We start from the raw sequence: 16,278 nt of genomic DNA on the forward strand, positions 1-16,278 counted from the left end.
TCATGCTTGGAATATGGATTGGGCATCTGAGTGTCTTGGTGGCAGACTTGGAGCCACACAGCCCATAAACACTGGGTTAAAGCCTGCTTGGGAAAAGTGAGTTGTGGTCAGCTCCTGATCCTTTGCCTTTGGGGCTTCAGGTGGGGTCTTTGGGGCTCACAGAACTCTGTGGAGCTGTGGCTCTGTGCCCAGTGCCTGTGTGGAGACGTGGCTGAATCTGCAGTTTAATTAATTATGCATTAGCTGCAAATGAGATTGAGCACGCTGAGCTCCCTCTGTGGCTCTCTGTGATCCATGCAGAGCAAATCCTGCTCTGCCAGGCACAGGGAGCACGGCAGGCCTTGGGAGGGATGGAGCCCTTGTCCCAGGCCAGATGGGGGCTCTCAGAGTGGCTGGGGTGTGGTAAATCAGGCACCTTGTTCTGCAAGTCACAGGCTCTGCAACACAGGCCAGCGTACAATGACTCGCCAAAATATTTGCCAGATAGCACTTCTCAGATGCAATCAATTAAGTCAGTGAAACTTAAAAGTTGGCTTCTAAATTAGTTTTCTAGAGTAGCTTTCTTTGCCCCTTTTTGAGCTTACTTTTAAGCACTGAGTTTGGACTTCTTGCTCCTGCATTATTTGGTGCTAAACTGTGAAGCCTGTGTTTGCATTAGTACGGCTGATAGCTGAAAATTTTCCAAAGGATAAGTTTTGCTGTTGGAAAAATTTTGTATTTGGATCCCAGAGAGCTCCATTTCAACCAGGTCACACAGACTGGTTTCCTGGCTGGTTTGCCATTTCTTTCATTTCCTCTTTTTGACTATTATGTTGTAAGACGAAAGTTAAAATTTTAACGCACTATGTTTCACCATTTGAAAAAAAAAAAAATTAGCCTGGGGTATTCTATTACCTTGCTCTCATTTAATCTTCTAACAGTGCAATTATCTCTTATCTTTGTGTTACTCTTTGTGTGACTCTGGCCCTGATGAGATCAATTTAGTATTCAACTTCTCTTTTTAGTATTGTGATATCTTTTCTCTTGTGATAAGCCAGAAAAAAATCTCCCTGGCAACACCTAACTGTGGATATTCTTTGTGCCTCTGGCCTGTCCACTCGCTACTGTGTCCACCGGGCCATTTTCACTGCACTAATTGGTTTATCCTTTGGAAAGACTTTTTTTTTTTTCTTTTAACTTTGGTGGGTTCATCTTTGTTTTTTTTATAATCCTGATTCTCTGATCTAGGTATAGATTGCATATTGAGAAGAAATTCTTCCCTGTGGGTGGTGAGATCCTGGCACAGGGTGCCCAGTGCAGCCTGGAGGTGTCCAAGGCCAGGGTGGACATTGGACAGGGCTTGGAGCAACCTGGGACAGTGGAAGGTGTCCCTGCCCATGGCAGGGGGATAGAATGGGATGAGCTTTAAGGTTCCTTCCAACCCAAACAATTTTGTGATTTTATGATTCAGGAAGGCACTTGAGCATGTCCCAAGTTTCAAAGTCACTGTGCTGTTGCAAAAGTGACAAGGAAAAAAAGAACATTGCTTTTGCCTGTGTGTTTGCAAGAATGTGCATTCACTCTGCAAAGGGGGGACAATAGCTCTGCCCCAAGGAATTTACAATTGCTGTCTGTATGAAATACTGCTAAATACTTGAAACTCCTGATTTCTAGCGCAGGACCAGATCATTCCAGCAGGAATTCAGCTGCTCTATCTGCTGGCCTTATGCAGCTGGAGTCTGAGACCTATTTTTGCAGAGCCCAGCCCAACTTACCCCAACAGTCACGGCAAACTCCCCCTGGCCAGATGAAAGGTGGAGCAGGCTCTTGCCAAAATGTGATTTGACCAGAAACAGCATTGCCATAACTCAGAGGCAGGGAGCTTGTAATGAGATCATATGGTCAGCAAAGAACACAGCCTAAAATCTTCCTTTTAAATGCTGCTTCTTTGCACATCAGGGCAGGACACCAATTTGCGAAGTTGGAGAGGATGCCTGGTGCATACCCAGTCTTTTGTTTACTGGTGTGCTCTTACTTTTGGTTTGTGTAAAAATGTGTGAGAAGAGGAATTTGATCCCACTCCTCAAGAGAATTCTGCTGCAGCGGTTGCTCTTGGTTAAGGATTCACCAAGTAGCAGCCATTGTTAACCTGTGATTCAAGAAATCACAAGAATCCCACAAAAATTGAGCTCCAAGTTAAAACTGCGTTGAGGCGGTGTCCTCCTGGAGATGCCTTTTAAACAGGGCTGACTTGGTTATCATGTACCCAGTTCACTCCATGGATTTCCTCTTGTTTAGGCTGTTTTCAATTTGCTTTCACCTCACAGAAGCTCTCTCCCATTTTAATTCCCTCCTGCCTTTACCCAGTTTTCTTATGAGTGATCTATAGCAGAAGGGTCCAAATTCAGACTGCAGTATGGGAGAGGGATTTATAAATTATGAAACACCAATGTAGCTGAGCAGGATGGTTAGGGGGGGAGAAGAAAGACAAGTAGAGGACATTTGGAAAACAAAGCAGGGAGCAGAGGAAGGTGAGCATGGCTGTTAAACCATCAGAAATAAGTTTTTAAAGAAATAAAAATCTGAGAAACTATTGATTAAGAAATGACCATAACACAACATGGTTGTGTGCAACTGTAATGAAAAACAAAACCCCAAGTGGAGGAACTTAAAAATGGGAGAATAAATCACTAGGGAATAAAATCCAAGGTTGATGACTGTTCATTGTTGACTCCAACCTCCATGGGCTGGGCTTTAATTTGCCTACCGTGGAAGGCAAATGAGGGTTTTGGTAAAATGCATGAACAGGCTAATTGGAGGCTAATTAGGGAGTCAGTTGATCACAGAGCATTGACACAAGAGAAGGCCCCAGGATCCAAGTGGCAGGGAGCGCTGCAGAAGGATGGCTCATGATTGAAGGTGCAATTCCCAAAAGAGCAGCTTTCTGTCAAGCTGTCAGCAGGGCTTGGTGCTTTTCCAGAGGTGCAGATGTACTTGAGCAGTGGGAAGCAGAGAGCTAAAGCAAGTCCACCCTGCCTGCTTCTGTGAGCCTGTTCCTCCTGCATCTGCAGCACAGAGGGATGGATGGGCTCGTGCCTGGGCTGGGATTGCAGTCCCAGGCTTGGAGTGGCGCTGCCACCAAGCTGTGGTGCAGCTGAGCAGGGCTGGGTGCCCCAAGCCCCTCTGCTGTCACAGATGTGCTTGCCACCCCAGCAGAGCAGGCTCCAGCTGTGCTCCACATCTGCCTGAGTCACCGGGGTGAAAAACATGAAAACAACAACACAAAACTGCTGGTTTGCAGCACGGAATGGGGAGCTGGGAGCTCCTCCAGCAATGTGTCCCAGGAATGGAGATGAGTGGCAAAGCAGCAGCTCAGCAGCGCTGATCCTTGTGTGGCTGCAGAGAAGGTGCTCAGCAGTCGGCTCAGGCGTTCGTCTGCTCCCACGCTGACAGATGAAGTGTCCACAAAAGCAAACCAGCTGCATTTCAATGGTGGCTGCCTGGGCTGAATGCTGCACACTCAGGTTTGAAATGAAATTCCAGCCCGTTGCTGTGCTGACAAGCTGCAGATGATGGCTGCGAACATGACACACAGTTCAGTCTCCCAGCTGCTCATCCTGGCCTCTGCTCTGGGCTTGCCAGAAAGTTCCCTTCTCCCTATCAGAAAGAGGAGATAAAATATTAGAAACTGCTTTATTAGCACAATATTGCTGCTGTGAGATTGGGGAACCCTAAGGCTGGTAAAGTCCAGTTGTTTCATAAGGCGCAGCTGTATTTTCCTGAGCCTTTTTGAAAGAGGTCATGAAAAAAACCAAACAAGAGCATGAGCCAGCAACTGTGGGTTTGGTGGATGTCCTAAAGGGAGTGACAGAAAACACAGGGAGAGGGAGTTTTTATGGCAGCACTGTGTTCATGCTTCAGTAACTCAGAGCATCTGTTTGAGCTTTGCCTGCCATGATGGGTGAGGCAGAATCAGGAGATGTCATGTAATTGGGTTTCCATAAAGAACGTGATATCAAACATTCATGAGCAAGGCGAAAATTCCCAGAAAATAAGGTGGTGTCATCCCAAAATGTTGCAGATGGGGAATTCTTCTGAAGATGTGCAAAGGCAACACTATTTGACAACTTGGGCACTTTTTATTCCTTCCCTGGAAGATGGTCTGCAGTGGTAGGAGAAAATTACTGAAGTATCTGAGGGTTTTTTGGTTTTTTAAAGTATTGTGAAGTTTGTAGCTGGCTTTAGGAAAAAAAATAGGGGTTTTGAGGGAATTTTGTTGAACTGTTAGAGTGCTGCTGTCATTTGATTTATTCTGAATGAGCAGCAAAAGAGAGAAATAGAAGCTTCTCTGTGAGTGATTAATTTTCACAAATGTGAATTTTTCCTAGCAAGAGCAAGAGGGTTTCAACACAGGCTGGTGTGAGGCTCTGCAAATGCCAAGTGTCTCCTCTTGGGAGATTGAAAACAAAGTTGGCACCAGTGATTAGTGGCTGATTTGGCAAAAGTTGCCAAGAATTGACATCTGAGGGAGAGGTCTTGGGATGATTTAGTAAAACAGTGCAGTTTGAGACTACTTTTGTGGTGTTACTGTGCAAAGTGCAGGGGTGATCAGAAGGAATGTAATATGGAAAACGTGAAGGACGAATTTGGTGTCTTATTTAGTTCTTTGTGCTTTCTCTTGAGCTTTTCTAGCATATTGTTAGCAGTACAATGATACAGCAAAGTTGCTGACGTTGACTAAGGAAAGTTAAGATGCCAAAACACCACAACTATTTCATTTACTACATATGCAACTTTGTTTCTCTTCCTCTTTGCTAAGATATGGGTATTAATTTCACTTGGATGTAACTGTCATTTAGGAGCAAATCCAACATGGGAATAACATCACATGGTCCAGCAAATCCAGCAATTGATCATCCAGGAGCCTGGGAGGCAGAGCAGCCCTGGAGGAGGGCTCAGTGGGGTTTGTGGTCAGGCGTGTGTGGAGGCATCCCTGCCTGCCCAGGGACAGCCTCTGGGAAGGAGCCCTGGGTGGGAAGTTGGGATATGAACCAGAGATCTTTGCAGCTACTGTTGTGAATGTTTTGAGCTGTGTTTCTGGTCTTGGGATGGTTCCAGCACCAGCTGGAGCCAGTGTGGCTTTCCCTCTGCTGGGAAGCACATGGGGTTGGTGCCTCAGAGGTGCCAGTGCCCAACACTGGGTGTGTTGTCCTGAGGGGAACAGCTGAGGGGGTGAAGGAATTGTGTATATGTGGAATTTTTTTGCTCCCAAGAAAATGTGAAGTGGTTGGTTGGCACCTAGTGGGAGGGAGATGACTTCCAGGGAACCTCCTGATAACTTTTCTCAGGAGTTGGCAGGACTGTAGGGACTACAGTGTGACAGTGATGAAGTGAGCAGCAAAGAGGGAGGACAGGCAGTTTTTGCTGCAGGATGGTAGGATCACATTTTGCCTCTGGCTGATTTACTCACAGCAGGAATAAAGGTACTGTGTCAGGAGTTAGTTTGACACATAAGGGAGAGAAATAAAAGCACAAAAGCTCAAGATGCCTTGACAGCCAATCACCCACCCAAATAACAGCCCCCCAGCAGCAGAGCTTGCTGTTCACAAGCTCAGTGCATGGTTCAGGCTCTCCCCCTGCCCAGCACTGCTGTTCTGCAGTAGCAGCTCTGATAGCCTTGCCTTGCTGCTGATTGCTTTAGCTTTTTATGCAGAGCAGAGAGAAGACATGACCTGCAGCCCCTGCCAGGCTTACTTTTCTGTAGAGCTTTTAAGATTTATGGTCATATTTTACAGTAACTATAATTTGTCTTATAGATCATGAATATATGATTGCCCCATGATCCCATAGTGATGGCTTGGTCATTACTCCTGAGCACTAGCAAGGAAATTTTAACACTGAAGTTTTCCTGTGGAGAAATCCAGCAGGCAGGGCTGGAGCCTGATGGAGCTGCCTCCAGTGCTGCCAGGCCAGGCTCATTCACCCTCCATGGTACACCTGGGAGTGACAGCTGGGTCTGCATGAGGAATGAATTCTCATGCTGAATCATGGATTCTGACTGGAATAATTGTAAAAGTTGTGGCCCCAGGAGCAGAAGCTGCTGGGAGCCCTGAGGCTGGCAATGAGAGTGTGGTGGTTGTGCTTGTTAGTTACATCAAATGCTGCTGCTTGGGGAGAAGGACACTGGGGCTCCATGAGGGTATTGGACCACGACATGGCACCTTCTCTCTGTGCACTGAGCAAGGGCAGCTCTGCCAGTGCCGTGCAGAGGAGATCCTGCAGCTGTGGCTCCCAGGACAAGCGTGTCCTTGAAGCTTGCAGGAAGCTGTGTCTTTCAGAGCTGTCCTTTGCCTGGAGGTCTCTTCAAGGAGAGCAGAGAGCGGCTTCTCAGCACACAAGGCACAGCCTCTCTGGCTGGTAGCCTGTGTGCTCCATGGGGACTGGGGATGCCTGGTGTGTGTCCCTCCTGGCAGCCAGAGGCTGTGCAGCTCCGTGTGTTGTTGTCACCTCAGTGGGGAGTTGAGGGCACTCTGCTCAGGCTGCACATTGCCCAGGACCTGCTGACACAGCAGCCTGAGGCTGCAAGGTTCAGGCAAGAGCACAGATGTTCTTGTAATGAGCCCAGTGATCTGGTGACTCACTCCCTTCCCAAGCAGCCACTTTTGATGTGAAAACTTCAATAAGTGGAAATGGAGAATCCACTTTTGTAACGTTTCCAAGAGCTGTTTCTCATTTCTGGTTTGAAGGTGATGGCTTGGGCTTCCTCCCTTTGCTTCCCATTATATTTCTGTGAATGAAGCATTGGGACCTTTACTCAACCCACAGCCCTCTCTGCACTTTTGCTGACCTCTCAGAGTCTTTCCTGACATTTCCTAAAATCAAGAAGTTCTCAGTGGTGATTCCAGTCTGTTATAATGCAAATGCTAACAATAATATGAATGATAATCATTGTTATTCTGTAGGATGAAATGTCAAGATTCCATATTTTCATGTTAATTTTTAGTAGATAAGTGCCACATTAAGCATGTCCATCCTGTCAGGGAACATGCTTTTCATATCACAGGAACTGTTAGAAATCATTAGTAATGAAGGAGACAACTGTTGTGCCTGGTGGGCTGGCCTGTGACATGCAGTAATGCAAAGTGACATGGAAAATTTGGAATGAAGGATGAAAAGCTGTTAAAAAAATTGTGGATGTAGCTATAAATTTATTAATCTCGTATCTAAAATGTGGTGCTGACCTGTGATGATAAATAGGATCCATGTCACTACTGTGGGATTGCATGTGTGTAACTCAGAAAGGAGCTAAAGGGTTGAGGCTGGGGCGACTGGTTTGGTGGTACCTGAGTGGATGGCAAAAGGCTGTACTGGCAACTGCACTTACCTGGAAATAGGAATCTGTGGGCAGTAAGATCAGATTTCTAATTGTTCTAAATAGAGGCTACACTGGGTAGCATGGGATCCCGGGACATGCATTTCAGTTAGAAGTACTTTTAAGCAACAAGTATTTTACTCAAACAGCTCTGTTCTTCTCATCAAGACATTGGTATGACCTGCTGCTCTTTGGGGTCTATGCAGTATTACTTTGTAGAAAGTATTGCTTTTACTTTGTAAGATAAAAATATTTTGGTCATATTTCTCTCTCATTTAGGCATTTTTTAACTGACATTTCATGAAACCAACGCTGTTACACAACGCTCAGAACACAACAAACGCTGCTACTTCAAATGAACCTGAGCTGAAACCTGAACCTCTCCTGGCTGGTAACTCTTTGTGTGTTTGCTCCCAGGCTCCAACCTCACTGTCCTGGACCCTCTGGGCAGCGCCCTGGGCCTGGCTGAGGGGCAGGTGCAGGGCTGGAGGCAGCGCCGCCGCCGGCACGCCACCGAGGACGACTACAACATCGAGGTGCTCCTGGGCGTGGATGACTCAGTGGTGCAGTTCCATGGGAAAGAACACGTTCAGAAGTACCTGCTGACCTTGATGAACATTGTGAGTACAGCCCCGCTCGCTGCCCTGTGGGAAGGCTCTGAAAGGCCTGGGAATGTAGGTTGGGCAAGCCATTTGAATAAGACGTAACAGATTTTGTTCGTGGCAGGAGATAAAATAACTCTAGGGGGGAAATCCAGGCCTCTTTCAGAAAATCCAATAGGGGAAAAGCAAAAAAAAAAAAAAGAAAAAAAGAGAAAGGAGCCAAGACAGAAGCTGAGTGTGGGACTGTTAAAATGTTCAAAGTCCTTCTTATGTGCTTTGGTGGGTGGGACAGAAGGTCAGGGGCTCAGGTTTTTGGAAGTCATTATGTTTCAGCTGTATATTCCCTTAAGCTAAGCTTCCTGCTGAGGAACATGGTTTGGAGAGCTGTCTTCAAATAAGGTTCTAACAGAAATTACAACTGGCTTTTACATTTTTAAAACTACTCTGCTAAATTCTTTGATTTCTCAATAGCCACTTTAGGTCCCAGGCCACCTCCCTACTCCTTGTTCACACTGCAGTAAAATGTTATGCAGTGTAACTCTGAGCCTTCTTAAATTGATTTAGTATTTACTCCATGACTGACATCTTTAGGTTTCCTTAGTTAAATATTTAATCTTCATAACCATAGTCTGTGTAAGAGACTATATAGTGTAGGAGTGATGAAAGGAGACACTAGGGAATATTATGTTTGAAAGAATCACTTTTTATATCTAAATATCAATGCAGCAGCCCTCTAATACCCCAGACAGTAAGCCAGGACACTATTTTTTGGAAAAGAATGAAGACTTGAAAAACCATCCGTAGTACAGATAAAAATCCAAATGTATTTTGTTATTTTGCCAAAGAAATAGAAGTCAGTGGTAGTCCCCCTCATTGGCACCTCATTTGGGGATGACTTTCTTCATTCTCTTTCTCGTCTGGAACAGGAGTCTTTTCTCAAAAAGACACACTTCTGAAAAAGCTTTGGCCTCAGTGAATGTGTATTCTTAGTAAAATAGTGTTGAGTAAAAAAATTGTAGGTCTGCTCTGTTTTTGACAAATGGAGTCTGACTGCTGAAGTTTACAGTCGTGTCAAGAGGATGAGCCTGTAGATGACTCCTTTCACTTTGCAAACCACAGAGGCAGAAATCCAGGCTGTAAGGTAGATTTGTCTGGGATGTAGTTTTTCCAAGATATATTTTTTTAATTATGAAGCTTGGTTTTTTTCCTTCTTTATTACGTTCTTTTAGCAATGTGCAGAATATCACTGTTTTTCATTTTAAATTAGAGGTGGAATACAATTTGAGAAAATCCCTTGTGTGATATAAATTCAGTTATGACTTTTTATAACAGCATTGTAAATAGTTAAAAACCTGCTCTGACATTAGAATTATGGAGTACTTGGTGTCTGCTCTGATGGCTGTAAATGCATATATTCTAACAGAAATGACATAGTGAATTTAATTTATTTGTGTGGTTTGTTTCCTCTGAGGCTTAAAACAAAGTCTACAGTGAAACAGATGGTTTTATGCATCTCTAAATTAACAAGTCAAACAGGCCAAACCAGGAATGTGGCAAACAGGCCAAAATAGATTAAACAGGACTCTTTACTTATCATGTCACTTAAATCTATTTTTAAGAATTAAAATATACAGTAATGGTAAAGAAGCCATAAATGTTCCAGCTCTGGAATATACTTTTTCCTAATTTTAGTAAACCAAACCAAGACACAAATTGCAAGAAATAACAGCTCTTCAGCAGCCTGTCTCTGCAAGTGGTTTAGAAAGTGCAGCCTGTGTAACCATCCCCACAGGGCACAGCAGCTCTTGGCACAGGCAGCAATTGTTCTGCTGAGAGCTCTGAGGTAGAAACATGTCTTTTGGGGACTGAGGATGTGTCCCATGCCTTGTGCCCAAATTCGAGGAGCTGCTTGAAATCCTCAAGGCCTCTTGAAAGGCACTGGAAAGTTGCTGGCAGTCATCAGTGTTGTCCTGTTCTTTCTCTCAAAAGTCAGCTGGTTTCTAGAGTTTTTTCTCTGTATTTCAGCAGAGGGGTGGTGATGGTAACCAGCCCTGTTTCCAGCTCCAGCACAGAGAGGCAGGAGGGGTTTATTGCTGCAGATGGTGCTGGGGACCTGGATTCTGCCAAGGACAACACAATGCAGAAACTCTCCTTCCTCTCCACAAGGCAACTCCAGCTCTTGCCCTCATTGCTGGATGGGTGCAAGGTGTAATTCTGTATAGAACATGGCTTTGTTCTCCTTTCCTGAGATTCACAGTGACTCCTCCATTGTCCTCTCTTCTACCTCTTTGAATTTTTGGGGGTTTTTGTTTAGAAAATGAGCCCGCTATAAAAGGCCTTGGGGTGCCTGGCTGCTAGGGGTCACATGTGTGCAGTGTGTCTCTGATGAGATGTGTAGGTCCACGGTCACTGAAAAAGAGTGACAAACAATTCCAGCTGTATTTTTAAATCTAATTGGAGATCCTCTCATAACCATCAGATTGTGTGTACCCTGCTGGATTTAGGATGTAATCAATTAGCTTCCTGTAGCAACAAGGCATAGAATCAATTAGCTTTGTATGGTAACGAGGTAGTAAGCATAAAATCAAGAATGCATGGTAATGAAATAAAATAATAGTGAAGATATTTACTGGAGATAAAACAGGTAATCAAATAGTTGAATTTCTGAGATTACAAAAATGAAATAAACCTTAGGTGAATTGTCCCTCCTGGGGCAAGACATTACTTTCCCAGAAGCAACTTGCAGCATGGCTGCTTCTCCCACTGTGCTTGATCTCTTTGTGTGTGATGGCATGAACAGTTGTCCTTAACTAACTTTTCCCAGGGATCTTGGGTGGAACCCTACCACCAACCCAATCAAAACAATATATTTTTTTTTTCCAAGCCCAGTGCAATGACTGTAAATTCAGTAAAATCTGTTTTGTGCAGCTTAAGTGATGTGTTACAGTCCACACCTAAAAGCCATGAAGTGAGAAAAAACAGGGGCTGGGTGTCCTGGCTATCTTGAATAGCTGTGCTAATATTTATCCCAAAGTTTGGAAATGAAGTCACTCCCAAACAAATGGTGATGGATGCCAGAGGATTTTTAACACGTTGGGCTGCAGCCACGTATCGTCTGACAGTGCGCCAGCCGTTCCACTGCAGTGAGCTCGGCCTCATGCCTCCCCTTTTTCATCCTCTAGTCATTTCCTCTGACAAAACTCTGGTTTCTCTTGACCTCCTCTCTTTTCTCTGCTCAGCACCACGGGGACATTCAGTCACCTTTGGAAAAGATGCCAGTGTTTTCACTTTGGAGACCCTCGGCTGCCCCTCGCTTGCACCATTTTCATTTCGCGTCATGCTGTGCTTTTTCCTGGGAAGGATATTGGCCTGCACAGTCCTCTGCATTTCCAAGTGTGAGCCCACACATTGCACAAATTAACTTTGTATTTATAGCATGCAGGAGCATTTCCACCGAGGAGACATATTTGGGTGGAATCTTGTAGTTCTGTAGTTACTCAAGAACATAGAAGGTAATTCAATTTCTGCAAGAAAGCATCTCAAACCCCCCCCAGTAATTGTATCTGCCTGTACAATTGCTTGGGAAATACTAGAAAAGTGCAAGGCTAGAAGTTGTAGAATTACCTTGTTGCTTGGGAAAGAAAAGGTTTTCACTGCAGGATGCTCTGGGAGGAGAAGGGCACAGAATGGATGCCATTGAGCTGAATGGCTTGAATGGGTGCACTGATCAGAGGATAAAAATCTGGCTGGCTGGTCAAATCCAAAGGGTGGTGGTAAATGGAACCAAATCCAGCTGGTGGCCAGTCCAAAGTGGTATCCCCAGGTCTAGCAGAGTTCAATAGCAGTGATCTGGATTAGGGAATTGAGTGAATCCCCAGTTCATGACACCAAGGTAGATAGGAGTGTAGATCTGCTGCAGGGCTGAAGGCTCTCCAGTGGGATCTGGACATGGCCTCAAGTTGCTCCAGGAGATGTTTAGATTGAATATTTGGAAAAATCTCTTCATGATTGTTAACCATTGGAACAGGCTGCCCAGGGAAGTGGTGGAGTCACCATCCCTGGAGATGTTTAGAAGATATTTGCATGTGGCACTTGGTGGTGTGGTTTAGTGGTGACCTTGGCAGTGCTGGGGTTGATGGTTGGACTTCATGATCTTTAAGAGCTTTTTCAACCTAAAGGGTAAATTGATTTTGAAATGGGTGTTGTTGGTACCCAGTCCTGGTGCTGAAATTCACTGCTTCATAACCCTCTTAAAAGTAGTTTTGAGGATTAAGCAATTTTCAGGGGTACAAATATTTAAATTCTTTTCCATTCCTTTACTGTAAAAGAGCTGATATTAAAATATTTATATATACTTATTTAATGTATATATGGCCAAAATATTTGTGATACTAAAGCCCATCCCCTCAAAGCACCTAAGTGCCTAATTGCTGTTATTTCAAAGGGAGATAGACTCTAAATAAGAACTATGCCTCACTCTGGGCCAGATTTATCTGAGTATTTAGTCATTTACCTGCCTTTGAAATCAGTGAGAATCAGTATTAAAAATTAGCTCATGGGATTATGTATCCCCCAGCCTTCAAGTGAAACTTCAACTCCAGAACAAATACATTAAACAACTTTTCATTTGAATAACTGAAATCAATGAGAGTTATGCAGCTGGGGGCTTTGGAAAGTCCCTGGAGTCTTTCACCTGCATCTTTCAGCACTACACATGTCTTTGAAATTGTGGCCCTGAGGCGCCGCTGAATGTGTTATCTGTCCTCTTTAATAGGATGTACATGATACTACTATTATAGATGAGATTTCTGCTCTCGTATCTCTGGCTGATGAGGGATGAAGATTTGCAGGTACAGAACAGCAAGTCCCTAATGAGAGGAAAGGGCAGAAATGCCATCGGTTTCTAACTGACAGTTGGATAAAAACCTGAAAGCATGTCTAATTCTAGCTGCTAAAAAGAAAGTGATGATTGAATACATTGAAATAATGGTGCTCCATGTCTTCAGAATCATGCTTTTTAAACTAAAAAGCATTTCTTTTAGACAGCAAGGATAGTTCAATAATGTAGAATTCAACTGGATTTTTGAAAATTAAATTATTCATAAGCTCCAATGCTCATTATTTAAAATCAGTTTATTTGAATATGGGCACTTTAAATTTGGACTAACTCTAAGAAGTTTCACAAATAACATATGTAAGTCCAGCTCTATTCATCTGAGGGACTTCAGCTGTCTGTGGCTGAATTACAGCTTGTTTGAAAGTTTAAATTTATGTATGTGAGTTAACTCCACTGTTCATTATAAACCAGTAGCTGTGACTGGTGTGAACAGTGTCTGAAGAGGCCTACATGAGGTTATTTTTGTTCATTATCTTGATTGCCACCCTACAGTGGAAGCTGTAGTTGTGCTTGGGCATTCAGGGGCTCCTGCAGGAAAGACCCTCTCAGAACTCTTACAGGTTGTGCTCATTTTCACAGGGATTTTATTCCCTGTGTCAATTAGGTGAGCATTGCTCATTATTGGTACCTGGAATGTGCCTTGCTGCCCTGTCACACAGGTTTTGGTACCATCTGAAGGTAGAGGGTAGGTACTGTTAAAAGATGGTTTTTATCTTTACTCCAAATACCAACATGAGCTTTAGCCACAAAGGTTTCAGCCAGGGACTTCTGAGTTGTGACAGTGTGGTTTGTGAGATGGAGTGTGGATGATTAGGATCAGCTTTCAAATTCTGGGTGCTTTTTTTTACCAAACCAGATTTAAAGAGGTCACCATATTTATTACTTTGACACCACACCCCTATCCCTTGTAGTAAAGTGATAAATCCATCTACTTAATTATTTTATGATGTTGATTTTATTAACATGATCTTGAGACATTAATTCAGAAAAATACTGAGTCTGTTGGCGCAAAGGTAATTTACAGTGTTTAGAGAAACTTCTCACAGCAGTGGTTTATGAGCAGGAATGAGAAGTTCCAAGAGCCTGCGGGAGGAACTAAGAAAAATAAATTAGTCATGAAGTCAGAAAACAAAGTCTATGACCTTTCTAAAGCCAATGTTACAGTTGAAGATGAGATAGAGGCCCGTAACACGAAGCTACCTAGTGCCTTGCCAACACATCTGCTGGGGAATGTTTTTCATTTTGATCAGAAGCAGCTAACTGGGACTTGGTAACATCTACTGACTCTGACACCAGAGAAGGTAAATCAGGACTCAGACTCATATTTGCATAGAAAAAGTGAGATTCCTCTCTCTGGTTCAAAATGTACATTGCCAAGCTCTTCTAAAAGTGCCCGGTGTATGTGGTTTTGAGCAGAATGATAGATGTTTTCCAAATGTGGGATCACAGTTTGACCTTTAAGTTTCAATGTCTTGTGTGCTTTCATTCTTCTTTTTTCCTTGTGATGCTCAATAAAGATTTCAGGAAAAAAAGAGAGTTCCTCTCTGAGGAAATGAGGAAATGCCTTGTAAGGACTAGAAAGGGTGATTTTGCTGCATGACTTTCTGTGGGACCATAGTACATCCACCAGAGGAATTGATGTAATGTTATTCCTGTGGGATTAAGATAAAGCTTTGGGAATGTCAGAAATGCTCATTTGAGATCTTCAAAAGCATAAAGAAGGTGATGAAAATCGAAGAGCACAGTGGTGTTTGAAGCGGGACCACAGAAAAATAAAGTGAGAGGGAAACGCTTTTGGGAGGGTCAGATTACAGAAGTTTGTGCTCAGGATCCACCATGACATTTCTGGTTGCTGTCCTGTAATTCAAACCAGACATTTCTTACAGAAATAGACAATCACTGGATGCCCACCAGGCACCGAGGCTTTGCTGCAGATAATTATGAGCTGATGAATGAGCTGCATCTCGGGCTGGGCTCCGACAATGGCTTGCCAGGAGCTCTGCCATCCCACAGGGAAGGAGCTGATGCTCTCCAGCTTCTCCAGGGTTGCTCTGGCAGAGATCCACACATGGTCCCAGCTCTGCCTGGGAGCACGTAGCCATCAGTAGTTTCTGCAGCAGTGGTTTTGTAAGGATGCTGGGTGATCAAAGAGCGGGCTAATCAGCTTGGATGGGTCAGCAAACTGTGGTGGCTGCAAAACCAGATGACTCTTGGTTTGTGCCCTCTGCGAAGGGTCAGATGTGCCCCTGATGGCCTCTGGTGCTGGGTCAGAGCTGTTTGACACTGATGGTGCCCGAGGTGGAAGCTGTGAAATGCCCAGCTGGGGTGTGTGTCCAGGAGCCCGGGGCAGCAGCGCTCACCCAGGCGTGAGGAGCAACCCATGGAGCTGCCTCAGGAAGGACCCGATGCTTTATGGTTCAGGAGTTGTGTTCTGATGAAATGATCTGCCTTTTGCAGAGCAGATACTAACAAACTCTGCAAGGCTGGGGACTCTTTCAAAGTGCATGGATGAGTTTGCTGATGATTTGCCAAAATACACAGATTATTCTCCTATGGTGCATTGGCTTAATTAGGGATCCAGGGAACCACCTGACTTTGCCTAAAAATCCTGCCAGCTCTACCAGCAGGTAACCTGCTCTGCACCAAGACTAGCACAACTGCAGGCTGTTGATTACTATTTGTGTTACAGGAGCTTTCAAAATTCCCTTTTAGGATCAGGCAGTGCTTTGCTCAGTTATCAAAACTTTCCAGTGCTTCTTTTACAAAGCATGAGGCACCTCATTGGTGCTTGGCTTGCCTTTAACTTTTTGATGTGTTCTATGCGCTTACTGTGCTGACTTGAAACTTGCTCAAGGCAGGAGAATTATAAAATTAGCAGAGAGGGACAGATGAAAAAAAAGTAAATAAAGTCTTTGTTTTTCTTATGTAGCACCAATCTGTGCTAGCCTGATTTCTACACAGAAACTTTAAATAGAAATGTGTGTTTTCCTTTGAAATATCCCAGAAAAAGAAACCAAAGATATCCCAAAATAGTTAGTGAACTACAATAGCTTGATAAAAGTCTCTTTACAGTATTTCACTGTGCTTTGAATTCTTTGAGATTTACCCAGCCTTCTTCATCACCCTCTATAAGTGCTGAATCACTGTAGGACATTTAATACGATTTAATTCATTCACTGTCTTCAGTACAGGAGCTGTGATTATGGGATGGTCTCTGTGTACTTTTTTCCTCCTATGCAGCAACTTAATTTTAGACTTACTGATCTAAGAACAACAGGAGATTGACTCTGGCTTTTCTTCTGTTGGTAAGAACCAGGATGTCCTGCTGAAGTACATGAAGATGCAGGGCTGGAAAAGTACTTGCAGTCTTTTCCAGAGCTGTGTGTATTTATTGCACAGACATCTGAACATGTATCTCCATTGCCTGG

At 43.9% G+C, this 16,278-nt stretch overlaps 1 protein-coding gene across 1 annotated transcript in view; it reads left to right on the forward strand.

Annotated features, from left to right (window-relative positions):
* Positions 1-16,278, forward strand: part of ADAMTS2 (ADAM metallopeptidase with thrombospondin type 1 motif 2) — a 167,279-nt gene that overhangs the window by 106,136 nt on the left and 44,865 nt on the right. Inside the window, exon 5 of the mRNA XM_058035093.1 lies at positions 7,769-7,971. Coding sequence (XP_057891076.1) covers positions 7,769-7,971 — 203 coding nt within the window. The remainder of the gene's footprint in view (positions 1-7,768; positions 7,972-16,278) is intronic.

This window comes from Melospiza georgiana, chromosome 15 (genome assembly GCF_028018845.1).
Source record: "Melospiza georgiana isolate bMelGeo1 chromosome 15, bMelGeo1.pri, whole genome shotgun sequence".
Taxonomy (NCBI): Eukaryota; Metazoa; Chordata; class Aves; order Passeriformes; family Passerellidae; genus Melospiza; species Melospiza georgiana.